General features: G+C 52.9%; 1 protein-coding gene across 1 annotated transcript in view; it reads right to left on the bottom strand.

The window, feature by feature from the left end:
- MYT1 (myelin transcription factor 1) overlaps positions 1-9,847 on the bottom strand; it is a 37,478-nt gene extending 27,631 nt beyond the window's left edge. Inside the window, exons 1-5 of the mRNA XM_035025637.1 lie at positions 9,793-9,847; positions 8,878-8,908; positions 3,507-3,569; positions 2,569-2,816; positions 366-1,244 (exon numbers count right to left, since the gene is read on the bottom strand). Coding sequence (XP_034881528.1) covers positions 366-1,244; positions 2,569-2,816; positions 3,507-3,569; positions 8,878-8,908; positions 9,793-9,847 — 1,276 coding nt within the window. The remainder of the gene's footprint in view (positions 1-365; positions 1,245-2,568; positions 2,817-3,506; positions 3,570-8,877; positions 8,909-9,792) is intronic.
- Positions 9,848-27,771: the final 17,924 nt, after the last annotated feature.

The raw sequence follows: 27,771 nt of genomic DNA, 5'->3' as shown, positions 1-27,771 counted from the left end.
GTCCTCCCAGGGTCTGCCTGTGTCTCTCCATGACCACGCAGGCCCCCCGGGCTGTGGCTGTGCTCCCGGAACCAGCTCACTGTCCCTCCCACCCTCCTCCTCCCACCTGGAGCTCTGCTTCTCTCTCTGGATCACCCTATGTGAGCAGTGTGAGCCCGTTTCCTCAGTACCAACAGCCAGTCTGTGGCTGTGTGTATGTTTGTCCTTTGTCTGCACCTGCCAGCCCTGCCTCCAGTCTGTAAGGGCCTCTGGCCATGCCTCTCACTCAGCCTGCTTCTCCATGCCCAGTGGGGACAGGGAGGCACTACCCATCTCTGGATGGAGGGAGGAAGGATGGGTGTGCAGGGCCCGGCCGCCAGCCCTACCTTTGCTGCAGTAGTTCTTCCGGGCAGCATCCAGGGGCCTCACCACCTTCCCAGGCTCACCGGGGCCCAGCTGGCCCTGCTCGGTGGGTGGGCAGCCTGGCTCGCAGACGGCTTGTACCTGCTCAGCCTTCAGGGCAATAGCCTGCTCCAGGAGGCCCAGGTTCCCACGTGTCATCATGTCATACATCTCCGACTCGTCCGTGACCGCAGACTTCTGGGAGCGCGAGTCTTCGTCCTTGCCATCATCAGAGTGCACCTCCACTATGACAGAGTACTCGGGCTTGGGGCTGGGAGAGGCCGGATGCCGGAGTTCGGGGGCCTTCTGGGTGGGGGCAAGGGGGGCATCCTCCTGGCAGATGACCTCAGGAGCGGCTACCTCCTCCTCCTCCTCCTCTTCCTCCTCTTCCTCCTCCTCCTCTTCCTCCTCCTCCTCCTCTTCCTCCTCCTCTTCCTCCTCCTCTTCCTCCTCCTCCTCCTCCTCCTCCTCTTCTTCCTCCTCCTCATTACCCAGGGCGACTTTCATCTTGCTGGACTCCTCACTGGCCACGCCCTCCACGGACTGGGGGCAGAGCTCCTGGGAGCGCTCCCTGGTGACTCCCGCGACTTCCTCTGTATCCTCTGGGGGGAGGAACACGTCCTTCTCCCCCTCATCACTGGTGGCCCCTTCCTCAGCCTCCTCCTGAACCAGGTGCACAACACCTGGGCCCGGCTTGGCCACCTGGCCCAAGTCCTCCCCAACTAGGGTATCTACAGCGATTTGGCCCAAGTTTAAGAGAGAAGTGGCGATGATCTCCTGGTAGCTGCTGTAACTGCCCTTGGCGGGGCCCGCGGAGCTGCTGATGGGCTTGGGTCCGAAGTGGGGCTTGACAGGGGCCCTTCCTGTACAGAATCAGAAAGACGTGGGAGGAGCACAAGGGGCACCCTGCCCCGACACAGCCTGGGGAACACAAAACCCCGGGGAGGGCAGTGTGTCGGCTGTGGCAGCCCCCCTGCCTGGAACTTGGAGACGCCATGAACTTGTTTTAGGGGGAGAAGGAGTAGAGTCACTACTGTGTTTGAAGCTGAGAAATACTCTGATATTCGTCCCTAATGGTCCTCCCCTTTAGGGTTACTTTCTCAAATCAAATAAACCTGCATTTCATAAAATGGAACTTAAAGAATACAACGGATTTTTAAAATTGCTTCACGAACGCAAAGCAGAAAACGAATTTATGTTTTTAAAAGACACAAATTTACACCTCTTAACTGCCATGACTATGTTGTAGTGGGTGCTCACCACACACAGGCCCTGTGGGATGGTCGACAAGGATGCCCAGGGTGCAGGAGCCAGCCTTGCCGTCCGCCCATCCCAGGATGGGACCAGCCGGGGCTGGTGCCCAAACCCCAAACTCCCTCCTCTGTAAGAAAGCGGGCAAGCTAGTCCTTTCTCCCTAGAGCACATGGGGCCACACAGCACTTCAAGCATAACCAGAGACCCCCCAGGAGGGAAGCAAGTGTGAGGACTCTCCCTAAGGATTGGCTACTAAATAAAATAAAAATCCATCTCAGACCCTGCAAGGTCAAAAGACACAAGCACCTTGGGGGCCCTGGGGCGTTGGGACCTCAGGTCTCAGTCACACCCTCAGGACTCTGAAGTCTGCCAGACTGGGGGGCACATGGACACTTCCCTCCAGAACCTGGGGCCACTTTTACACCAGCATTTGCCAAAGTCTGGGTGCCCCCCCAGGGAAGAAAGTGCAGCAGGGAATCCCTTCGGTTCCCCATCCCACCCCAGGCTTCCCTGGATGCCCCCACACAGTCTCACCTGATGCCAAGCAGACCCCTCACCCCCACCCCCAGCTGCTCTTCCCTGGGGCCAAGTGGAGTGGGGGGGGTCTGTCTGAGACCCCCTCCCCCCATGCACGGACGCACAGCCCATGTCCATCTGTCCATCCATCTTTCCCATGCACACAGACACACATCCACACTCACACACACAGTGTTCACAGAGATGCGCCCACAGGCCCCTCAAATGCCCTGTACTAGCCCCTCTCCAGGAAGCCCCAACAAATGTCAGGACAAGACCTCGCTTGTTCTCAGGAAGGGCTTCCTCGGCGGCCCTTTCACTGACTCGGAATGGGGCCCCCTCCCCGCTCACAGGCTGCGATTCTCCAGGGCCACACTAAGCGCCCTTTATTTCGGGGGAGAAAGAGCCACAAAGCACCTTCAGCTGGCTCAGGACGATGAATCTCCTCCTGTCCTGACATTTCAGCCTCGTCCTCCTCCAGAGTTCCTTCCGATTCATCTGAAACAGAGGCGTCCTTCACCTCGGCGTCCTCACTGCCATCGGTGTCCACGCTGTAGCCCTCGTCCAGAGCCAGCTTCAGGGGGTGGGACTTCCGCGTAGATGCCAGGTGCTCGGCCTGGGCCCCCTCCAGCTTCCTCTTCTTGGCCAGAGGGCAGCTCTGCAAACTGGGAGGAAGGGGACCAGGGCCACCCTGTCAACACTCTCTGGGAGTCCTCCCGCCCGCTCTCCACCCTCGGCAGCCGCGTTCCCTGTTGTGAAAGCTTGTCTTTACATCTCATCACTATCCCTCAGTTAAAAGCCCCACATTCACGACAGGCAGGTTGATGTGCTTAACAATTTACATGAATTGTCCACATTAAAAACTCGTGATGTGCTTTAAATTACATCTTGTTCTTCTCTCGTAAGACCTAACTTCAGAGGCTCTGTCCACACCATTCCCCCTGTGGGGAAGAGGAGGGCACTGGCGCTCTGTCAGACCCAGCCCACTTCCTTCCACCAAGCAGGTCATCAGGATGCCCTGGGCCCTTCCTTCTCCACCTCCAGACCCTGCACACCCTCACCCACCCACAGTCAAGCTAAACTGCCACCCCCCCCCCAGGATGAGAACAGTGACGACCAAGTGGCAGCTGATTGGGGTCACCCCTATGCGTGGCAGGTCTGCTCTGAGCTCTGCCCCACGGACTCATCCGGCCTTGCAGCCCCCAACAGAGAGACCCCAGATTGACACGCCATGGCCGTGTTGGCCTCAGCAGCCGCAGGCACAGTTGAAATGTTCTAGATCTACAAAAGGGCCCAGAGAGGGAGAGGGGCTCCGACACCTCACAGCCCAACCTCTCTCCCAGGAACCTCCTTACCTGCGGTGCCTGGAGTACTTGCCCCGGATGTGTCCTGAGCCAGTACATCCTGGGGTGGGGCAGCTGGGGGGAGGCAAGCAGGGGTGGTCACTTGGGGGAAGGACCCGCCCACCCCAGACCCTCACCCTGGGGAGCAGGAGATTGTCTCCAAACAGTGCATCTCAGAATGGCTGCTTGCAGTTCACTAAAAATTAATGAAATATCTCACCCCATTTAAATAAACGAATGACTCATTACAATTTTATGAGTGTGTTTAATTAAAGATCTGTATGTATGAGATCAAGACTTCCAACATCGGTGTCTCCTAGATGGCTTCTTTTCTCTGTGGATAAGTCTTTCCCACTGCTGGCAAACTGCCGTCAGGCTTCCAAGCAGCTGGGAAACAGGAAGCTCTGTGGAGCGCCCAGAACCAGCACCTGAGGCTGGCCCGCGGGCAAAGCAGGCCATCTCTGGTGCTTTGAGGCCTGCAGCCCCTGCCAGGCACACCCTTGGCCTGGCAGAGTGAGCAGGTGCCTCCAGGCAGGAACGACTCAATGTAGACATGCAGGCCTGGCCCAAGCTACAGGACTCCTCCAGAACCAGCAGCCTGGTACAGGGAGGTGAGGCCAGGTGGGCTGATGACCCAAGGGCTACCCATAGACGTGGCTGGAGGAGCTGCACGGGGATGAAGGCGAGGCCCCCAGGAGTTCCTCGCCCTCCACTGTCATCTGTCTCCCCACTGAACCAAACCACAGAAAGCCCTGGAAACTTCTGATCATGGGCACAGGGTATGCCACCCAATCCTGGAGTCCACTCCATGCAAGGCCAAGATCCTGTGGGCTGCTGGGCACGTCCACGGACCACAGACAGCAAGAAGCGGACATCACATCCTGTTCCAGAGTGGCAAGCTAATGCCCAGAGAAATGGGAGAACACATGGGAACCTCTTCCCATCACTGGTGCCCCCTCTTTGGAGGGGCCATCCCAAGGTGCCCAAGATGGGAAGACCTTGTTTTTAACAGGACTGGCATCACATGGTCTGAGCTCCCCACCTCAGATCAGGCTCTCCCAGATCCTGCGAGGGAAGAACAGGGTGGGCCCCAGGAGAGGCAAGGCCCTTGACCTCTGGGTAGACACGTCTGATGGTTTCTAATTTGATTGATCATGGGCCTGACTGTAATGCACTGTGGGGCTCATCTGACTCATGGACAGGTCAGGGAGAAACAGGACAGTCGATGGAGGCAGAGCCCCACCCACCCTGAGCTCAACAGCAGCTTTTGGGGGGAGCAGCAGTCTCCCTGCAGCCCTCCAAGCTGGGGCCACCATGGCTGATCTTAGGGCTGGTTTTCATGATTTTAAAAGGAAGAAAGGAAAGGAGGAAGGGAAGAGAGAGAAGAAAGGGAGGGAGGAAGGGGAGAGGGAGGGAAGACATGCCACATTTTATTGTGGATTTCCTTTCTAGACAGACAGGACTTACTGCTGCCCGGGCCTGTCTATACTAAAATCGATGCCCCACGCTTGCTTTCTCTCTCTCAAGAGCTAGCTTTGAGACTCTTCACAAAAGGTCCTTGTTACTGGGGATTTGAAGCTGAGGTCCAATTAGCCGATTAATCACTGAGTTAACCAGGCAATTACGTAACAGCTGCTGTGAGCCCTGTAGGCCACGGGCACTGCCCCTAAACACGTCACCAGCTCCGAGCCACACCTCCAGCCACCAGTTCACAGGAGTCCTGGCCTCCAGCCCAGGCGGCAGCGGGACAGGCCGAGAGCCCACACGTCTGGAGCAGGTGAGGACCACTGTGGGAGAAGAAGCTGGAGCCCCCGCACTCCTGCTTTCCACGACGCGGCGACGGGAGACTTGGCTGAATGCCCCACGGTTCGCACCGTTTCCCCTACAAGCGCGCCCCGGGTGACATCACTGGTGCCCCCAGGGTCCTCGGGGCCAAAGTGAAGAAGCAGCACCAGTTCCAGACCTCAGGAGCCTCTTCCCAGCCTGGGGGAGGAGGCAGATGCAGCCAAGCCTTCTCCCTGAACTCCCCCATGTAGTTCCCTGAGTGTGGCAGAGACAGGAACATAGGCAGGGAGGCTTGCAGAGGGCCTGCTCACAGTCAGCACGGGGCAGAGTCCTGGTGACAGCTTTGGGGCATCTAACCATAAACAGCAGGTGTCAAGGGAAGTCAAGGCCGAGGCCAGGAAGAACCAAATCCCAGCCGGAGCCCTGAACTCAGCTACCACCCCTCAAAGGGACTGACTTCCCTCCAGCCCCCTGGAGGCAGGTGGAGGACCCACCTCCATTCCCATCTGTCCCCTAGGCAGGAGCTGGTCACTGGCTCAGAGGAGGCCCTCAGGTAAGGGAACCCAGATGCAGGTATGACAGATGGGCAACTCTCCTCGAACTTGGAGACAACCCTGAAGGTGCTCTGGAAGGGGTCCGGCGGCTTGCACCTGCAGAGGAGGCAGGTGCCTCACCTTCCCACTAGCCAACACCTCCAAAAGAGCCACTCCAAGGTTGTGTGGCAGCAGATGGTCCCAGACTAAGACACAAATGGAAGTGTCTACCGGTTATTCACTGATGCAAAGGAAAAACCACCAGGTCCGTTTGCTATCTCTTGGGCACTCGGTGTTAAATCCAGGGCACAGAGAAGCAACATGGGCTCCAGAGGTGGGAGAAGGCAATCAGAGCCCTGATTGCTCCTGGTCAGCCTCCTGCTCAGCTCAGCAACTAACAACCACCATGCCACTACCCCAAGAGCAAGCAGCTTCCTGGGAGCCTGCTTGAGCTGGGGAAAATACAAACTGGGGCAGGGGACAGTGGCCAAATTCTGGGACAGGGAGGCAACCGTCCCTCATCCATGGAGCAAGTCCCACAGTAGAGCTTCACCCTAACTTGGCTCTCCCTTCCAGTGATTCTGCATAAGTTTATCTAACATCATGACATCCTGCTCCAGGTCATGTTCTCCCTGCACTGACGCCCACGGTGTAAGCCTCACCGGGACAGGGCAGAGGCACCGGTGAGCTGGGGAAGACAGCCCGGCTTGCGGTGTCTGTCCGTCCTCATGGCATAGAGGTGCCCCTGGGGCTGATGTGCGCAGCTAAGGAGTGAGAAGCACGAGCGCACCACAGATCACAGCCCCAGGCGTAGCTCATGGCCCGCGAGCCGTGGGGACACAGGAGTGACAGGCACCTTCCAGGCAGGACATGTGCGATTCTTTGGCATAGACTACTCCACTCAAATCCAAGCAGCCATTCCCCAAAACTTGAGGAATTGTTGAAGATCTTGTTGCTAAAACATTAATGTCAATGCATTCATCCCTAGTTTCTCCATTAAAAACTGTAACAGTCTCACCATTACCGAGGAAGTAGGTTGAGACCACACGATTACTGAAGGTGCTCATATAATCCTCTCATGGCTGGATCCTCTCTGAGAGTATTTCAAAACAATTCTATCTTCAGAGTCATTTTTGCTTCTGCTATTTCAAAATTATGAGAGCAAGCTCTTTGGATCTGCCTTTGCAAGTCCCTCCATAACTTTATCTGTTGCCAAAATTAATTGCTGTTACCAAAACCCAGAGCTTCCTCGAGTCCTATGCCCAGCCTCCTCCCCTTCACTGTCCTGAAGATGTCCTCTGCTGAGCATCACATGCCCAGGGGAAGGGGCGCCTCCTCCTGGAAGCCTTCTCTCCCCTCCGGTGTCCCCAGCCCCTTTGAGCATCCGCTGGTCCACCCGTCAGAGGGCGCCTCCCTTCCAGGGACCGTGTTCTGCAGAGCTTCCAACTGGCCTTTCCACCCTCACCCTCGCGCCCTCTGACCTGGGCTGGGGCTTTGAGCAGTGCACGTCTGATCCAGCTCTTCTGCTCAAACTGGAACCCTCCGAGCCTCGGTTTCCCTTCACCAATGAGGTAACAATAGCACCAGGCAGTGCCTCCTGAGAGCAAAACTGGGCTGTGCAGCCACTGTAGAGCCCGTCACAAGCCTGAGCACCCGGCCTCCCTCTGTGCCCCTTCCCTTCTGTCCCTAACTTACTGCCTCAAAGGTTAGAGGGACGTGGGGACACTCTGGGCTCCTCTCACTGTCCTGATTGGCAAAAACCAGCCATCAACAACTCTGGTGAAGAAGGAGACGGCCCTGGCCCCAGACTTCTTCAGTTTGGTGAGAATCTTTCCCCCTGAGAATTAGGAAGCCCTGAAGCTCCAGATGCAGTGTCACAGGAAAGGCGACTCCGGGCTGGGGGCAGAGGGCCCTCAGAAACTGGAATGTTCTGTGTGTCCCCAGCTAGGAGTCCAGAAGCTCACAGAAACCCCACTGAGGTGTGGTCGTCCCTCTTGGCCCCTCCACGTGGGCGGAGCACCACACCAACGAAGCCCTTGCCCGCCGTCCCGGGATGCTGGGGGCTGAGGGCTCTGTGGGAAAGAAGGTGGGCTTGGAGCCCTTCTGTCCCCCAAGGACAAGCCTCTGGCAGGTCGGCTCTGCTGCAGCCCAAGCCTGGCTTCGTCTTGTGGGGAATTTGTGACAATTAAAGGGGGCCCCTGATGCCCACCCGACACGCTGGGACCCTCCGCGAGCACCACTTCCCTTTCCCCTTTCCTGTTAGAGCAGGAAGACACTGGCACTCCCTCTCCTCAGAAAACAGGGGGATCTGAGGCTGGTTTTCCTTGTCGGTTACTGGACATCATCAGCACTGTCTAAGCAAAACAGCACCAAGAGCCTGAAGAGTCTGAAGTTCGAAGGTCGTGTGGGTGGTTCTTGGACAGCCCTGACACACCAGCTGGGTGGGCTTTCTCTCTGGTCACCCCCCGCTCCAATTCCAGGGGCCAATCCCAGGACAGAAGCCAGCAGGTAAGGGCAAGTCGACCTGGCCCCTCCCGCTCGGACCCAGCAATCCCTACAGTGGGCTGTCCTCCCTTCCTCCTCAGGATGCTCATCCCTGGTGAGATATGACCTAGAATCTGCAAAGTCACAGAGCTCAGCCATTGGAGATCACCAACACACCAACCACTGTCAGCACCTGGAGTCCATGGACAACTGGGGACCTCGGCAGCCTGTTCTCTCATCTCTGGCCAAATGGGGCTTCCGGCCACCAGACACAGAAGCCTTTGTGAGAGCCCCCTAATACAGCACCTTGTTGTTGGCTGGGGACCATGGTGACAGGCAGGTCCTGGTGGTGACCAGGGGCCAGCACATCTGTGCCCCTGTCTCAAGGCTGGCTGCGTGGTAGGGCCGAGACAGAGGTGGGAGAGGGCAGAGGCAAGGTGAAGACAGTGGGACTCATGGCAAGGAGGAAAGGGGTTCAGGAGTACAGTTGGGCAACACAAAGTGCCCCATGTGGGACATTTGGGGTGTTTGGGGGTCACAAGCATGCGCAATGCTGGGTGCTAGCAGAAAGCCTTTCTTACCTGAGGTCGGCACCTGTGGGCTCTGGGGGCACTGGGTGAGAGAAAGAGAGAAACAGGGAAACATATGTGGGAGTCCGAACTGAAAAGGCACATTGTCCTCATGGCACAGATGGAAAAAAGCGGAGGCAACCCCAGTGAAAACTGAACCCCATCCTTTCCTGACCTCCTGGAATGTCCTGCAGGGTCCAATGGAGTGAGCTGCCACCTCTCCCCCGATGCTTGCACCAGACTCCCCGCAAGAGGCTGGTGGTTTTGCAGAGTGGGTCAGGTGCCCCCACCTAATGCCGGCTCTCCTGGCCTTCAGGGCCAGGACAGTATCTCGTTCTCTAATTGCAGCTGGAAGTCAGCTTCCGACAGGAAACGTGACCCAGCAGATGAAGCTGGACGGAGAGAACCAAGCGACTGGCCCCTGGTGATGGGGCCACTGGGGGTAAAAATGCACAGGGGTCCAACTGAGCCGCTCGCCCGAGAAGCTCAGCGTTCTGGCCACTCCACGCACGGGACATGCAGCCATGGCCCAGTGTGTGCTTACGGTGTCAGGGAGGTGAGCCGGCCAAGGGATCCCCCCAGCCCACTGCCAGTTCCCTTCAGCACCAAGACTGACACCCTGGGAGGGCAGGAGTCTGTGGCAGAAGCCTGGCAGCATTTCAGCTCCAAACAGAAAGGTCTCCTGACTGAGCTTTGCCTTCCCCACTCTGTGGAGCCGTCTGCCTCCTCACCTCCACCCAGGCAGGTTTGTCTGGACCCCACAGCAGACCTCGCAGGCACCAGACATCATGGGCCCAAGTGCACAGGAGGTAGGAGGGGAGGAGCGCCCAGGGCCTGGTCATCACTGTGGGGTTCTGCTTTCCTGAGCAACGCAGCATTTGCTGCTTTAGGACCTAGGACTCACTGCTGGGAGGGGGCGGCACTCACCTCGGAGGGCCTTGGAGCGCGTGCGAGCCCGCTTATCCTCATTTTCTAAGCTCATCTGCAAGCAAGAACAACTGCGATGTTAACGGAGGCCAAACACAGAACCACCCCCAGAGGGCTGCGCAGGGCCTGCAGCTGACCTGGCCACGGTGAATCTGTGACACAGAAAGACAAGGGGTGGGCTCGCAGGAGGAAAAGACCTGAGACCCGGGGGCAACAGGCCTGGGTCAGGTGCTTCAGGGGGGGAGACCACGGCTCCTGGCCCTATTCCCGGCCCTGCTCCTGGCCCTTGCGCTGCCCCCACGTTTCCACCCCCACAGGAACCTCAAGCAAGAGCCCTGCCCCACCTGCTGGATCCTCGTGGATGGTAGGATTCTTGGCACATGGTCTCCTGGCAAGGCTGAGGAGCACCACCCACTGCTCACTTGGGGGTGCCAACTGCTCATGCTTCATGGCAGGTCACCAACTGGGCCCCGGAGCCTGGCTTCCACTGGAGTGAGTGCCCCACCACACTAGGGTCATCCTCTTAGAAACAGATGGACGGGACCCGAATGGGCCTCCACAAAGTGTCCAGAAAATGAATGACTTCAATTTCTACCACATGCCATCCCGGAGGGAGCCCAGGGACAGGCGGCCTGAGCTCAGGAACCAGACCATCCCTAACATGAGACGGGACGTGCTCACGGAGTGTGTGTTCCCAGAAGTGAGGTACCACCACCCAGTGGGAACAGAACGCAAGTCAGCACAGTGCTTTCAGTGTCCTGGCAGCCACATTACAAATGTAAAAGGACACATGATGTGGATTTTAGTACTAACCCTTACCTAGCCCAATCTACCCAAAACATTATCATTTCAACAGTAATCAATGAAAAAACTGTGAGTGGGATGCTGTTTTGTGCTAACTCATAGAGACCCTGCATGTCTCCTGGACTCACAGCACATCTGAGATCGGCTGGCCACATGCCACGGGTCCGTGGCCGTTGTGCTGGACAGTGTGGCTCTAGACGTGGGAAGCAGTCTCAAGTGGAAGGCAGCTTCGGGCAAGAATGCAAGCCAAGGGGCGCCTGGGTGGCTCAGTCGTTAAGTGTCTGCCTTCGGCTCAGGTCATGATCCCAGGGTCCTGGGATCAAGCCCTGCATCGGGCTCCCTGCTCGGCGGGAAGCCTGCTTCTCCCTCTCCCACTCCCCTGGTTTGTGTTCCCTCTCTCACTGTCTCTCTGTCAAATAAATAAAAATCTTTAAAAAAAAAAAAAAAAGAATGCAAGCCAAGGGGCCATCTGGACAGGACACACGGGCCACCCTCCCAGGGATGTCACTTCTCCCAGGAGTGGGTGAGTGGGGCATCCCAAGGGGGACAGGGCACCCCACACAGTGCAGACCCCTCACCTCCTCTGGCCACCCCACCTGAGCCCATCAGTGCACCCCCACATTCCCTGCCCCTGACCAACTTCCATGGGGAACACTGTCCACATAGTCCTGTGAGGGAGTCAAAGAAAAACCCTCAGGAGGGTGAAGCCTGGGGACAAGAGTCACAGGGAAGCCCGAGGACGGGATGCCCCCTGGGGCTATAGGTCATCACATAGAATCTTGGACCTATGTCACCCATGACAAATCCGGGCAGATAGGTAATGAAGAGGTAGGGGGTAGGTGGGACCCCCGAAGTGCTCCTTGTCTCTGAGGCCAGGTGGGGAGGGGCCTCTTTCTGGCAAGGTGTGTCCTGTGCATCCCATGAGCCCCACAGGGCTCACCACCTGTCCCTGTGGTCAGGAAGGGGAGGGAGCAATTCCATCTGTCCCAGGCCATAACCAAGGCTTGTCAAAGGCCAGGCCAGGCAGCAGGAGAAAGGAAGGAAGGGCAACAGAAGTGGGCTTTAGAGCCCAGAGACCTGCAAGAGACAAGTCTGAGCTCTGAGGTACAGAGGACCCGCCAAGGAGAGGAAGGGAATCCCCCCACCCTGTTTAGGAAGATGAAATTTGCAAAGTAAACCTCCCCCACAGGCGGCACTAACATACAACGATTTATGTGATTTGTTAAGGAAGAAAAACCAAAACCTGGGATAATTTATGCAACCTGTCGACCCCAGGCTGCAGAGCCCAGTGTCAGGGGCTGTGCGTTTATTACAGCCTTCCAATAGCACGGAAGACAATTACTATAATCTCTATTTTTAAAGCAGAGGTTCCCCGTGGACCAATGACTCACATTTAAAGTGAAGAGAGGGGCAGGTGTCAAAGGGACTTCATTACATTTATGAGCCTTCAAATGTCATCTGCACTGGGCCCAAGCGCAATGCCTTCCCATGTAGGCCGCACAATGGAGCTAATGCGTCTGATTGCCGGGCGCCTGCTTTCAGCTGAAATGCAATCTACAGCCTTTTTTTTTTTTTTTTGTCAGTTTTCCCAAGGAAATTGGCAATCATTCTGCTAGGTTAAAGCGTGCCTTGGCAATTTGGATTTCCTGCAGATAAATTATTCAAAGAGCACAGAATAGAGAGGGTTGCAGGGATGCGTAATGGGCGCTGCTTGCAAACTACGAGCTCCCATTGATGAAGCTAACAGCTGTGACATTCATTTTGCTGAGCACCTTTCCATTTGCAATTTATCTGCATCAAATGGTCAATAAGTGAGAAGTTCTCTTCAGTGCCTGTAGCTTTGATTTTAAAAGGGGGGAAAAAAGCTCAACCATAGGAGGAAAAACAGGTTAGCTCTTTAATATGAGAATGAATCTGTGAGAGGGTGATGTAGGACATCAACAAGGAAGCGGGGAGACTTTGATTTCTGGGCTGTTTGAAAGGAGCAGTGGTGGCTGCCTCGGAAGCGTCTGGGCAGAGCTGTGGTAAAACCAGCTCCACTCGATGTCCGTTGTTTTCCTTCCTAGAGAGCTGAGAGTTCTTCAGAGGTGGGTTCTCTGATGGCCTCCCTCCCTGTGTTGTAGATGGAGAACCAATGCCCATACAGCCCAGCATCACCTGGAATCATGCTACTACTTGGCTTCCTAGCAGCCCCCCAGGGCCTTCTGTCCCTCACCACACAAAGGCAGGTCACTCATCGGTGCAAAGACGAGACACGTCCCAGTGTTTCACTGATTTATTTTTAAGAACCCTTCACTTGTTCCAAGCACAAGCCAATCACGTGTTTATTTTTGTACAGCCCAGAAATAACGGAATGGTCTCTCACCTGCAGGGCGAAAAGGCCCCCTTGTCACAGCCAAGCCAACCTCAATCCCCACTCTCACTGCGGGGCAGTGATCTCTCTCAAGAGCATCGTCTGTGCTCTGTCTCTGTGAGCCACCTTCATTCTGCCACCAGGAGCCTGTCTTACAGCTTCCCTGTGCTCCTTAAACCATCAGTCCACTCTAATTAATATTTCAATAGTTCTGTCTTCAATGGGAAAACTATGGGGAGGAGAATCATTTACAAATGCAAATACACCCTGTTTTGCCACATCCATTAACCAGAGAGAATTGTCTTTTCATCCTTCCTTTTAACTTGCTTTGTTAGTGCCATATAATGGGTCTCACTCAAGAAGGTGTTACTATTTTGTTCTGTTTTGTATTTCTTTATAAAGTCAAGATTCATCACATAAGCTCTTTTTAAATATAAACGGTTCTCACAACATCATTCTACAAAGACCAGCCCCTTTTCAGATCCATCTGTGTAGCACCCTTGCCAAAACTGAGTTCCTAAGTTGGACATTTACAAACTTGGGGACCAAAAAAGCAAATGCAGTAATTATGCAGCCTTGAAACCCATAAATTTGTCTGGATTCTCAGAAATGCACTCAGAAGCCAGACACACAGTCAGGAAGAAAGCAGAGAGATAGACTCTCAATGTCCAAGAATGCCCAGTCCGAGATTTTTCACAAGGTATGTGATGAGGCCCAACAGACTTTGTGCCAATCTTTGCCTTTACCCTCAGAGGCCGGCTCTGCCTCCTGACCCCCCAACCCACCTCCAAGTTCAGGAACATCTGTGGTAGTCACTGGAGGGGTCCCCCTCCCCCCTCTCTCTCATACATTCTCCTTCTCTCCCTCCCTCACGTCTTCTGGGCTCTTCCCAGGTCCTCACAGCTCCTCTCCACCCTATGCATGTCCCTGCTCTTCTGCATGGATGGCTAAGGGTGGGACAAAGAACAGAATTCATGCTGAAATTGTCCTGCCTCCACAGCCCCTGCCGGTGTCCTGGCAGGAGGCGTGCAGGCCTCAGTAGCCAGGTGGCAGGGTCCTCACCCTAAGGGAGAGCTCAGGAGGGAGGGCACTGTTCAGACTTGGGAGCCTGGGTGGGAGTGAGGAGGCTCAGGGAGTCAGTGAGGACCTGAGTGTCTTAGGGGTGATGGCCTCAGGGTGGGAGGTGCTCCAGTCCTGGGAAGCAGGAAACGTCCCTGGGTGGCCTCTCAAAAGTCAGGCCTGTGCCTCCCATTTCCCACCTTCTCCCCCTCACTCTCCATTCTGTGCCTGTTCATTTCCCTCGTGGTCCTCATCTCAATGTGAACACCCAGTCATGTTTTCAAGGTCAGTGCCTCTCCTACAGGGCTTCATTCACTGGCCAGCACATATTCTGTAAGGACGGACAGACAGACCAACAGACGAATGGCGATACTTGGAAATGTCTCTGAGGCCCTGGAACTGGGGAATATGGCCAGGAGCAGTCAGAAGGGACTGAACAAATACCAGAGCCTGAAGCTGGGTGGGGGTTCCAGGCCCCCTGACCATGGGGGTCATTCATCTCAGCGCTGGGCTGGAGGAGGAGACAGGTTAGTGTTCCATTTTATTTAGAATGTGTTCCAACGGCTAGCAAAGCTGGAAAATTAGAATGAACCTAGGACAATTTTTTAAATCCACAAGATTATATGGATTATAGTGTCCCTGTGGGTGGGTTTCAGTGTTTTCCCTCCTGGAAGACCTAGACAAAGAGAGGGGGGCATCACTGACTCCCAGGAGACCAAAGGCAAACCTGCCTAGGAGGAAGGGGTGACGTGGGATGAGGAGGGCAGAGGGACATAACAGGAGTGGCAGCAAACTGGCTGTCACCCACCCTGTTGGCGGCAACAGCATCTGCCAATGTCCCCTTTCTCCAGGGGAGGGAAGGGTGGGGGAGGAGTAGCAATCTGGGTTTGTTGTATTCTCTCGAGTGTGCATAGCCAAGGGCGATGCCCACTTGCACACTACCACTAGGAAGCCCTTCCAGCAGACCCATGTTCCCACCACTGAAGGATTTAGGAGCAGCATTAAAATGTGTTCCTTGCTGCTTCTCCCCACCAAGCATTCCAGTGGAATCTTTCAGAGCCTTGCATCTCCAGTCCCAGATGCTGCCTGCCTGCACAACCTCCCTGGCTTCCCATTCTTTTGAACACGTACCTGCATGCCGGATCAAGGTCAGCCCGAAGAGCAGCCTCCTTCTTCGAAGATGTACGAGTTCTACCACCTCAGGAACCCTCTGCACACATTCAGCTTTCCATTCCCTGATCTGTGAGGCTAAACCGCATGCCCACAGCCCTGCTCCCCACCCATGGCCATCACAGCACCCCTGCTCCTTGAAATGATAGTTCTGTCCCCCTTTGGGGGGCATCCCACTGTGTCTCTGAAATTCTGCTGACATTCCACCCATTGTATGACCTACTGGCAGCTGAATAGAGCAGGCTTTTCCTTGGTTTGTAGAAAGGACACCCCAGGAAGCATTATTTAACACATGTCTTGGGAGGGGTTATCCTAACATCTCTGAGCAGGGGATTGGGGCTCATGCAAATCCCCAAATTAAAAATTATAGTTATATGGAGACAAACAAACAAACAAACAAAAAACCCAGAATCTTAACTATAGAGAACAAACTGGTTTTTGCCAGAGGGAACATAGTTGGTGGGATGAGTGAAACAGGTGATGGAGATGAAGAACACACTTATTGTGATGAGCACTGAGTAATGTACAGAATTATTGAATCACTGTATTGTACACCTGAAACTAATATAATGCTGTATGTTAATTGTACTGCAAATTTAAAATTAATTAATTAATTAATTTTTAAAAATTACAGCTATAGGGGCACCTGGGTGCCTCAGTTGGTTGAGCATCTGACTCTTGGTTTCAGCTTAGGTCATGGTCTCAGGGGTCCTGGGATTGAGCCCTAAGTCAGGGGTCCATGCTCAGCGAGGAGTCTGCTTGAGGATTCTCTCTCTCTCTCTGACTCTGCCCCTCCCCCCACTCGTGTGCACTCTCTCCCTCAAATAAATCTTTTTTAAAAATTACAGCTATATTGTAGACACTCTGATAAAGCAGCTATGTGTGGGTCCATCTGTTTAAAACTCCAACGTAAATGGAATTTCTACCTACCCAAGGGTAGAAATCTAGTCACATCCAGTGAAGCAGGCCAGAAAGGTCATGCACAGTGGTACCCCCTCCCTTGTCAGGAAGGACTGCTAGACCTCCATGCAATCAGCCCTCTCCTGGATTCATACCCAGAGTTCTCCATTGCTTACGTGATTGGAGCCCAAATGCTTCATTCTTAAGGTCAAGAAGTACTTTAAGGACCTACCATCAATGCCTACTCCTTTTCTCAAGTTAAAAAATAAAAATAAACAGCTCAATGCCCAGCACTTTCCCCAAACACACAAGCACTTACTAATGGCCCCTTCTCAGCCCGTCTCTGAGCTGTCCACGTCCCTGGTGCTGACGCAGCAGGTGGTAAGCGCTATACTCCCATCACCCTCCAGACACAGAAGTCCACATCACCCACCAACCCCCATATAAAGTCAGTCCACCCTGACTGTGTGATGCTCTGCTCTCCCGTGGCCACCACTGCCCCCCTGCTTCGGCCTCCCCTAGCCTGCTCAGTGAGCACATACCACCTGGGCCAGCCCTGCAGTCCTTCTGGAAACCCACCCTGTCAAAGGCACATCTTCCCTCCTTCTCTGGCCTCTTAGCTTCTCTGCTCAGAACAGTTACTCAGGCCCTATCTGCCCAAACTAGAGGGAAGACTCTGTAATGGAGCAGTTGTTGCCTGGAAAGCCTGAGCACAGGCCACCAGGCTGCTCACAGCAGGTCCTGCACCCTCTGAGCTTGTCAGCCGGCGCTGTCCCTCACACACCTCCCACACTTGTCAAGACATGTCATCCAGAGCCCCTGACCTCAGATCAGATAACTCTTTCAGTCACAAAGTCTCTGTTTGAATGCTCAGCCCAGGGAAGAGATGAGTGAGGTATTCACCCAGGTGTAAATTTAAGGTGGGAAACAAAAACTCAGTGATTGAGATAACGGTTTAATGCAATATTTCAAAATAACAAAATTAATGCCAAAAATCCATGGTGAACAAAATACCCAAAATTTAAATAAAGATAGGACTGGTACTACCGACTTTTCCTTTTGCCTCAGGCTCCAACACAGCAGAACACTGACAAGCCTACAGGAATGAAAGTGGGAGTGGAAGTGCTTAACAAGGTGCCAGGAGAGACCCATTAAAAACAATATCCTAGTCACCAGGTTCAAAGGAAACTAAAACATCCTCAAATAAACTTGCTGCCTCAAACTTTCTAGCCCTTCCTGTCCACACCCTGGGCCATCACATCTGGGTGGCCATGCCCTGACTCATGGCTAGGATCCTTGATGGGGACCATCTCCACCTGAAGGAAATGAGAGACTGGATTTTAGGTCTGGAAAGGAATGCCCAAAGGCCTGTTTTCATCCCTACTTCCACCTCTGAGGGTCACCAGACTCTGGGAAGCCGGGATCACCCAGAGTGCATCCTGGGAGGTTCTAGAATTGGAGGTTGGGTGTGGCTGTAAGCACATGGCATGCCCTGGGTTTGGGAGCATCTCTGGCGAGGCCATCAGTGAGTTCTAGGCAGGTACGAGACAGCATGTGCCATTTGCCTCCACTTGGGAAGATGAAAATAAACAAAGTCAACAGACCTCATGAGCTCCTGCAGCCAAGTCTACCAAGGATTCTCAGCGGGCCCGGGGAACAGCTACGGAGGCAGCCCAGGTGTGACCAGACCCAGAGCAGGGACTTGCCCTGAGATGACACTCTGCTGTCACATTGACTCTATTCAGAGTCATTTTTCTTCCTTTAAGTTTACCGTGACCAGATGACTGATGGTCCTAGCCCCACTTAACCCTCTACCTACTCAAGAATAATGGTGACCAGACCAAAATCACCTCCGTGCCCCATGCCTGGAAGTGAGAAGGACCCCTGCCCAGACCCTGGGTGGGGGGCAAATGGCAGGACAGGGGCTGCCTTCCAAGCATCTCACCTTGCCGCGTCTGCCCAGGAGGAGCCTCGAGGTCCTGCAGTTGCTGGCTTTGTCTCCTTGTGTCCACCTCTGACTCAGCAGCTCACCCCGGAACTCATTTTCTGAGGGGTCAGAAAAAGAAAACCTAATGAAGGCAGCGCAAGGGAGGGAGATGGAGAAACTTGGACCGCTCTTTTCCACAGGATTTGTGCAATCCCCCCTTTCTGGAATCCACCAGAAAGATGTGCAAGGTTGTGGCCCCATGGCTGTTCCAGGGACAAGGGGCAGGAGCTCTCTATGGAAAACCAGTCTCTGATTGGGATGCTCCTCAGAGGCTCCTAGCACCCTGCACCCCTGCACCATCTTCCTGCCTCAGAGCGGTGTGGTTTCCACTAACAGCCGCTCCAACAGGGGGCTGGTGCAAGTCAGGTGAGGTCGGCGGACACTTTGCCTCCCCTCTGCCCTGGTTCCCGCCATCTTTCCTCTCCCTGTTTCTGCCTCTCTCTGGGGCAATGTCTCCAGTTAATATTTAATTCTGCACATAAATTCACATGTCTAAGCAGAGGCTGAAGGCATCAGCTGGACATGACAAAGAAATGCCTATTCCCTGCGTGGCACTCCCTGTTTCCATGACAACTAGCTTTCTACAACTGCAGCGTTTCAAAGGAAGGTCATTAAGTAACCAACAATAAAAACAGGAAATGAGTGTTCCTGCGTTCTGCTCTCCGCTTCTCTTTAGAAGTGAGTTTGGATTCTGCTGAAGGTAGGTCAGCACAGTGCTGTCATTCCCATTATCTTTCTTCCCCTCATGCTTCTGACATGCACTCCAAATGCTGTTTTTCTAAAATTCCACCACTCCTGCCCCAGGCAGCCCTGTGGCTCCAGCCAGAGCATCCTCTTGTCTGAAAATGTCTCCATCCCATTAAAGGGCCTCCTGTGACCTCAAGGAGCACAAACACAGAAGGAAGCAGATTGGTTGTCAAGGAGATGGCCTAATGCAAGGTCTTCAAAGGAATGAGTAAAACCACCAGGATTTGACACCTATTGTGTGCACCTACTGTGTGCCTTCCTCTCACTGAGCTATGGGTCACCTGCAGGGGACCCTGTGAGGACTGGCCTCCACCAAGGAAGTGTGAGCAGTGTGGTTCTTCCTGAGTGGGTGCCCAGCAGTCAACAGCACGCTCCAAATGGGACCAGGCACCCACTGGGTATTCACACTCCCAAACCTATGCTGGGAATGTGGGGGATTGCCCTGAACTCACAAGGAAGATGCTGCAAACAGTGTGAGGTTGGAAGACGAAGAATCCCAGAGGTGGAAGGGAGGAAATTCAGGAGGTGAGCCAACAAAAATCACCCATCACACTGGACAGGGGGATGAGAGTTTCCCTTGCAACTCTGGTGACAGTGGAAGCTGGGAGACCCCAGGCAGCAAAGTACATGGGTTGACTTTCTACACATACCTCCCAGGAAGAACCCTGCACATGGGGCTGAGCTGCAAGGCCCAGGCGAAATTTCTTGTCATGGTAACACCTGTAAATCTATGAGGTAACTGGAGCACAGCTCACTAACAGCTGGAGGGAAGGACACAAGATCCTAAGATCTTGGCAGGAGCAGGACTGTTCCCGCCTCCTCACACCCCAGCGGGGTACCCTAGAAGCTGAGGGGGACAAGCTCTTTCAGCCCTCAGTCTCTTCTGCTCCTCAGGGAAGCCAGCCAAAGTGAGCTGCAAGTCTCTGTGAAGGCACCTCTGGTTTTCTGTGTGATACTCTCACCTGCCCCGGGAGGTCTGCAGGTAGAACCTGCGGGAGCATGGCCCCGCATCAGCTCAGGCGAAACACTGGGGCCTTCCGAACATCTGCTCCAGCATTGCCACCTCTAAACAGCAGCTCCTGCCTCCTCTGGCTGAAGGAGCCTAACAGCACCCCAGTGATGCATTTAGTGCTGGGCCCCTGGGATGTAGAGCCAAGTGAAAGAAGGCACACACCCCATTTATGAGGACCCAGCTTTACCTTAATGCAATTTCCTCCTTTTCCTGGGAAATTTTTGGCAGCAAACTATAGTCACTATTAGAAGCCCAGTGAATACTGGGTATTTACCCCAAAGATACAAAAGTAGGGATCCGAAAGGGTGCGTGCACCCCAATGTTTATAGCAGCAATGTCCACAATAGCCAAACTGTGGAAAGAACCAAGATGTCCATTGACAGATGAATGGATAAAGAAGATGTGGAATATATACACAATGGAATATTATGCAGCCATCAAAAGGAATGAGATCTTGCCATTTGCAACGACGTGGATGGAACTGGAGGGTATCATGTTGAGTGAAATAAGTCAAACAGAGAAAGACATGTATCATATGATCTCACTGATATGAGGAATTCTTAATCTCAGGAAACAAACTGAGGGTTGCTGGAGTGGGGGGTGGGGTGGGAGGGATGGGGTGACTGGGTGATAGACACTGGGGAGGGTATGTGCTCTGGTAAGCGCTGTGAATTGTGCAAGACTGTTGAATCTCAGATCTGTACCTCTGAAACAAATAATGCAATATATGTTAAGAAAAAAAAAGAAGAAGAAGAAGGTAGCGGGAGGGGAAGAATGAAGCGGGGGAAATCGGAGGGGTAGACGAACCATGAGAGACGATGGACTCTGAAAAACAAACAGGGTTCTGGAGGGGAGGGGGGTGGGAGGATGGGTTAGCCTGGTGGTGGGTATTGAGGAGGGCACATTCTGCATGGAGCACTGGGTGTTATGCACAAACAATGAATCATGGAACACTTCATCTAAAACTAATGATGTAATGTATGGGGATTAACATAAGAATAAAAAATAAATAAATAAATAAATGGAAAAACAATTAAAAAATTAAAAAATAAATAATAAATAGAAGCCCAGTGAAGTGCAGCTGTGCCTCTTGCTGCTGGGAAACCCCCACGGGGACCTCTTTGTCCCCCCTGGGAAGTGCGTGTGGCCAGGCCCCACCACAGGCAAGACCCCTCCTGTCTGGATGCACTGAGCAACTAGCAGCCCAGCTTGCACAGAGGCAGCCGCCACATGCCAGACAACCATAGAGTTCCCAGGCCAGAGGAAGGCCCTGCACAGAGACATGGGGGCCCCATCAAGATGCCGCTTCTAGAAGTCATGCTACCAGCCAACACGCAGAGGGGGCAGAGAGGCAGGGGGTAAGGCAGATCTGGTTCCTGGCCCCACACCTGACCTGCAAGTCACCTTCTTCATCCACACATAAAGTGGGAGGAAAGAACCACTTGGGGATTTAGAGCACGTGCAGAAAGTGACCTGCCCGTGCCTGGTGCAGTGAAGGCATGAGAATATCACTTCCTCTATCATCAGGAGGTGCGAGTGGAGAGCACATTTTCCTCAAGACAGCTTCTTTTCTTGGATTCTTATGTCTCCGATGAGTTCTTCTGAAACCCTGCTCGTAGACACAACAGCAAACAAGCCGCTCAGGACCAGGTGGCAAGGACGGTAACACCTGTGCACCCCGCCTGCTCCATACTGCCCAGCGTCTGTCCCCACAGAGGCCCCAAACTCACTTTTACAGAACTCTAGTGGACAGAGAAGCTCCAAAAGCAACCAGGGCCTGCCAGCAGATACATGTGGGTCCTCGGGGAGGGGACTCTCCTGAGAGATCAGTTGGCATCTCCCTCCACTGGGTCGGAGCCATGCCCCAGGCTAAAGCCAGGTCTGTCTACCAATGACACCCACCCACCCACCCCACCTCAGAACACTGCAGACCTGCAACCAGCCCAGCCAGACCCCTGAAAAGGCAGCATGAAGCCCTCCTTCCCGTACCTGGGGAGACCCCCAGGCGGCCATCTGGAAACCCATGGGCCCACAGGTGGCATCCATTTCTCCTTCCAGACACGGGTGTTTTGTGCCCACCCCCAGCCCCACAAACTCTTGGAGGGCCCCATACAGAATGATATGTCCTCCTAGTGGGTTCCTAGACAACTGTCCCTCTAGCCCTGCCTCAGCACTGACAGCCTAACACCTCCCTCAGTTCAAAACCTCCCCCACCCTCCCCAAAATAAGAACAAAGGACAAGAAGCTTGAGCAAGGGGTCAGGCAGTGGTTGCAAAAAGTCAAAATGTTTTCAGAGTCTTCACTGGGTCTTTTGTCTCTGGTGACCATGGGCTGCCTCTGGAGCCAGAGGCTGTTACCACCTGCCCCTCACCCAGCATGCAAAGGGGGAGTGGTCTTCACACAGAGAGAGCCCACATCTGGGCTCTCCCATGCTCCCCCCGCACCAATGCACACTTATCAGAAGTTCTCACCACTTAGCAAGAAATGTCAGCCCCTCAGCCCCAGCCCTTCTCTGTCTCTGCTCTGTCCCCAACACAGGGAGGGAGGTCTTGCACGCCAGCTGAGCCAACCTCTCCGTCTGAGCTCTATACCCCTCCTTCCCACTACTGATTAAATGGTACCTAGTGTATCAACCATATTCTTCTCGAATATTTGATCACTCCCTCTAAACTGAACCCTTCCTGGGGCTTTTCAACTCTTCAGCAAGCTTGAGGCATCCATGTTTAAAGAACACAAACCATCTGGACTCCACACCACAGCCCTGCTACCACTCCATCTCCACCCCCTGCGTAACCATGTTTCTTAAGGAACTCAAATTTGCTAACTTTATTCCTCACTCCCCACTCCAACTGGCCTCCGCCTACAGCCCTCCACCAAAACAGTGGGTGGAAGATCATCACTAATGTCTATGCCATATCCCCATTGTGCACCATTACACATTGACTCCCTCCTTGGCTGCTGGGTGTTCCCCTACTTCCCCCTGCACCCCGAGCCTCTCCTCCATCACCGTGCAGGCTCCTTCTACTCCACTCACTCTCCCCACTGCCATCCCACAGACTCCTCTTCCAACTCCATCCCTGCTTATAACATCAGCCTCTCACAGGACTCCAGCTTTTCCTTCCCCAAGCTCAGCCATCAGCTCCTCGCGCATGAACCCTGGGGATTGTCCCAGGTCCCAAATCCTGCCATTGTCATTTGCTGCATCTCTCCAGAATCTGACCACTTCTGACCTCTCCAGCTGTTGTTTTGTTTTCAGAGATTGACACACTGATTCTAAAATTCATATAGCAATTCAAGGAACATAGGATAACCAAAACAATGAAGTTGGACCCCTCTCACACCATACACAAAAATTAACACACAATGAATCACAGATCTAAATGTAAAAGTTAAAAATCTTACATAACATTGGAGTAAATCTTCCAGACTTTGGGTTAGGTAGTGGTTTCTTACATGTGACACCAAAAGCATAAGCAATAAAAGAAAAAATGGGTAAATTGGATTTCATCAAAGTTTAAAACTTTTGCATGCCAAACAACACCATCAATAAGGTGAAACTACAACCCATAGACTGGGAGAAGATATTTGTAAATCATATATCTAATTAATTTGGAAATACATAATAAACTCTTAAAACTTCATAAGACAATAACCCACTTTAAAATGGGCAAAATATTTGAATAAACATTTCTCCAAAGACAACATGTAAATGGCCAAAATGCACATAAAAAGATGCTCAACATCTAGTCATTAGGGACATGCTAATCAAAACCACAATGAGATACCACTTCACACCCACTGAAATGGCTATAATTAAAAAAAAAAAAAACCAGACAACAACAAGTGCTGGAGAGAATATGGAGAAACTGAAATCCTCATATATTGCCAATGGGAACACAAAACGGCACAACTACTTTGGAAAACAGTCTGACGGTTCTTCAAAATATTAAACAGAATTACCATATGACCACTCCTAGATAGAGACCCAAGAGAAATGAAAACATACGTCCACTCAAAGTCTTGTACACAACCATTTATCGAAGCTTTATTCGAACTAGTCCAAAAACGGAAAAAGCCCAAAAGTGCGTATCCAATGCTGAATAGATGATACAAAATGCCACTGGCTAGTGTTTGGCAACAAAAAAGCATTAAAGTGCTCATACATGGTACAATGTGATGAACCTCAAAGTCAGACACAAGGACCACATATGGTACAATTCCATATTTATGGAATGGAATTTGCAAAATTCCCAGAAATGGGAAATCCACAGAAACTGAAAGTAGGTTAGGAGATTCGCTGCCAGGAGGGCCGGGGCGGCAAGTGGAGAGCCACGGTTAATGGCCACAAGTTTTCATTCTGGGGTAACGAAAATGTTCTGAAATTAGATGTGGTGACAGATTCACAGCTATCAATACGCTAAGACTACTGAACTGTGTACTTCTAATGGGTGAATTATATGACGTGTAAATTATATTTCAGTAACGCTGTCTGTGGTACACACAAAGGAGCCTCAGTGTGAGTCTCCAGACCCACTGGAGCTCTCACTTGCCAGGGCTCACCAACCGGGCTTCGATGGCCAACTCGAGAGGGGGAGAGGCCTGCATGGGTCAGATGCCTTCTGCAGGGTCCCCCTCAGCCCAGATGAGTGAACCATGAAGATGGCAAGGGAGAGCAGATGCTTCGGCAAACACCAGTTCACGGAGAAAACCGGAGCTCGGGGTGGGTGAGGGCTGCCCCCCACATCAGGGGCCATGCACAGAGGATTCCGTGTGTTCCGGGTAGCTCTAGGAGGACCATCAGGTGGATGCTCAGATCAGAAAATAATTTACTGACAAGAGCTGCCTTACAAGTTGAATTACCTCCCACCGTGGTGTGCGAGCCCCCAGCCCGGAGGCCAGTGATGGCTCAGTGAAGAGACTCTTACACAGGGCAGGAGGTCTGAGTGGGTTGCCTTTGGTTCTCCCAGCCTGGGTTCTGTGAGCCTGTGTCTTGGCCTGGCCTGGACTACCCTGGAGGCCGTGGAGGGCACCCCCCAGCCGCTTGGTGAGCACAACCAGAGTTTCTGCACTGCCCGATCAGCATAGATACGGCACAAATACACCCTGCCGTCAGGACGTAGAGACAGCTTTATGGCTCGGCTGATCTCTCGCCAACCACAGGGCCCCCCGTCCTGCCTCTGCCTGCGTGTCACTGGGCCACCATGCTGGGCAAGCTCCAGCCACCTGCCTGGGGCCCTGCCGTCCTGGAGAGGGCAGGCCTCCTCAGCTTCCCTGGGCCCTTATGCAGAGCGAAACTCTGAAAGTGTATATTCCTCCCCTATCGATCCCACATCACCTCAAAGCCATGAACTGAATATATCCACTGAAAAGCTGGGCCCTGAAACTGAGTACCAACAAATCTTGCCATTTAAAAGGAAAAACATTTTTTTCTGCTTTTCATCTCAGTCTTCATCCATCCCCTCAGCTCCCAGGCCTTCTCGCCTCCCACTCAGACTTAAGGCAAAGCCCAGAAAGTCAAAAAGAAAAGAGAATAAAAATGTAAAAATAGGGCGCCTGGGTGGCTCAGTTGGTTAAGCGACTGCCTTCGGCTCAGGTCATGATCCTGGAGTCCCGGGTTCGAGTCCCGCATCGGGCTCCCTGCTCATCGGGGAGTGGGCTTCTCCCTCTGACCCTCCCCCCTCTCATGCTCTCTCTATCTCATTCTCTCTCTCAAATAAATAAATAAAATCTTAAAAAAAAATGTAAAAATAATTTAAGGCCCACACAAAACCAACCACATGTCACAGTAGACACTCGGGGGGACCACAGCCCAGAATTCCACCCCCTAGACCCAGAGAATCTCTGAACCCAAAACCCTGAGGTCCAGATGGTACCTCCAGAGGCAGGAAGACAAAGCCCTCAGAGGGCACAGGGGCCCATGTCACGTGGCTCCCAGGGACTGCAGAAGGCAGTCTAGCACCTCTCCAAGTTCAAAGTAAGATCCCCATCCCAGATCCCTGTTCCCAAGACCTTCCCTACATCTGTGGGCCGAACCTTGGGGTGGGGGTGGGGGGGGTGCCTCTAGGAGCTTGTGCCAAACGGACATGTCCATGTCTTAGGAAGCTCCCTCCTCCACAGGGTGGACAGAAGAGCAGGAGCTAGGGGGCACCTGGGTGGCTCAGTCGTTAGGCGTCTGCCTTCGGCTCAGGTCATGATCCCAGGGTCCTGGGTTAGAGCCCCGCATCGGGCTCCTGGTTCAGCAGGGAGCCTGCTTCTCCCTCTCCCCAACCTCCCTGCTCGTGCTGTCAAATAAATAAATAAAATCTTCAAAAATAATAATAAATTATTTCTTGGGGCGCCTGGGTGGCTCAGTCGTTAAGCGTCTGCCTTCGGCTCAGGTCGTGATCCCAGAGTCCTGGGATCGAGCCCCGCATTGGGCTCCCTGCTCAGCGGGAAGCCTGCTTCTCCCTCTCCCCCTCCCCCTGCTTGTGTTCCCTCTCTCGCTGTCTCTCTGTCAAAAAATAAATAAAATCTTTAAATAAATAAATAAATAAAAATAAAAATAAAAATAAAAATAAAAGAGCAGGAGCTAGGACAGAGCCCAGAACAGCCAGAGAGAGCAGACGCGGCCTGGCATAGCCAGTGGTGGGAGCCGGAGACTGATATGGGAGTTGTTTGGGAAGGCTCCACACCGCTGTGTCTGTCTTTCCCAATTTAGAAATAAAGTGTAAAACCCACATGAAGAATCCAGTACAAGACCTGGTAGGTAGAGGGCGCCTGGGTGGCTCAGTCATTAAGCGTCTGCCTTCTGCTCATTTCATGATCCCTGGGGTCCTGGGATCAAGCCCCGAATCCAGCTTCCTGCTCAGCGGGGAGCCTGCTTCTCTCTCCCTCTCCCACTCCCCCTGCTTGTGTTCCCTCTCTAGCTGTCTCTTTCTGTCAAATAAATAAATAAAATTTAAAAAAAAAAAAAAAAGACCTGGTCGGTAGAGTTGAAGATGTATGCTAGAAAAGTTAATAAGGAGACAGGAATAAGGAGGGAAACTAGGTGAGACCTAACACCTGACTCCATAGTTCCAGAAAAGGAGAACCCAAAAAAATGGGAAGGAAAAGTATGAATTAACTAATAAAAAATAATTTCCCAGAACTAAAGGAAATTATATTTTTAGATTAAAAGACCCATTGAGTACCCAGCAGCTAACGAAACAAAGATCCGCTCCAACCAAGCTGAGCACAGTAAAATTCTAAAGATCCAAGAGGATCCTAGAAGCTTCCACAGGGGAGAGGTCACAAGCGAAAGATATCATCGGAAAGGCATCAGGTTTCTCAACAAGGAAGCGAGAACTCCAAAACTACAAGGTTGAAAATCAACCTGTGTGCTGTCTATGCCCAGACAAAGTATCAGGCAAGGGAAATAGTAGAATAAAAATACTTCAGGAGACACATAGTCACCAAAGCATACCACCCACTGGACACTAAGGAAGCCAGGGGGAGAGGGGGAGAGGGGCAGGGATGATTATCTACAAGAAAAACAAAAACTTGTATGAGAAATAATCCTGGCGCATACTACTTGGCCCAAAGATGAAAATAAATGAACAAAGACACTGTTCGACATAAGAAGGTTGCTCGGAGGGAAAATAGCGGAAGAATCCAGTCCCGAAGCTATCCATCACGTCTGGTCTGTCCTGGAGCTCACCCCACAGACCCACAGTCCTGGGCAAACTGGGCCCGTGAGTCCCCCTCGTGTCAGATCCCAGGCAGGAGGAGAAGGCATCCCCCGGAAGGCCTGGCCTGAGGTGGAGTGCGGGGCTGTCCCATGAAGGGTGGGGGTGAGGAGGGAAATGGGATTGATTAAGTAAGTATATATTTTAAGGATGATGGAAACCAGGCTTCTCGCTGTTGGGGGAAGAAGTTACACATAGAGAAAGGCAGAACCTAAAATATACCCTGTGGGGGAATTAGTATTGG

The sequence above is a fragment of the Mirounga leonina genome, unplaced genomic scaffold (genome assembly GCF_011800145.1).
Source record: "Mirounga leonina isolate KUSES-001 unplaced genomic scaffold, KU_Mleo_1.0 Mir_195, whole genome shotgun sequence".
NCBI classification, from domain to species: Eukaryota; Metazoa; Chordata; class Mammalia; order Carnivora; family Phocidae; genus Mirounga; species Mirounga leonina.
Note: the sequence above shows the minus strand (reverse complement) of the source record. Positions and strands in the feature narration are given on the sequence as shown.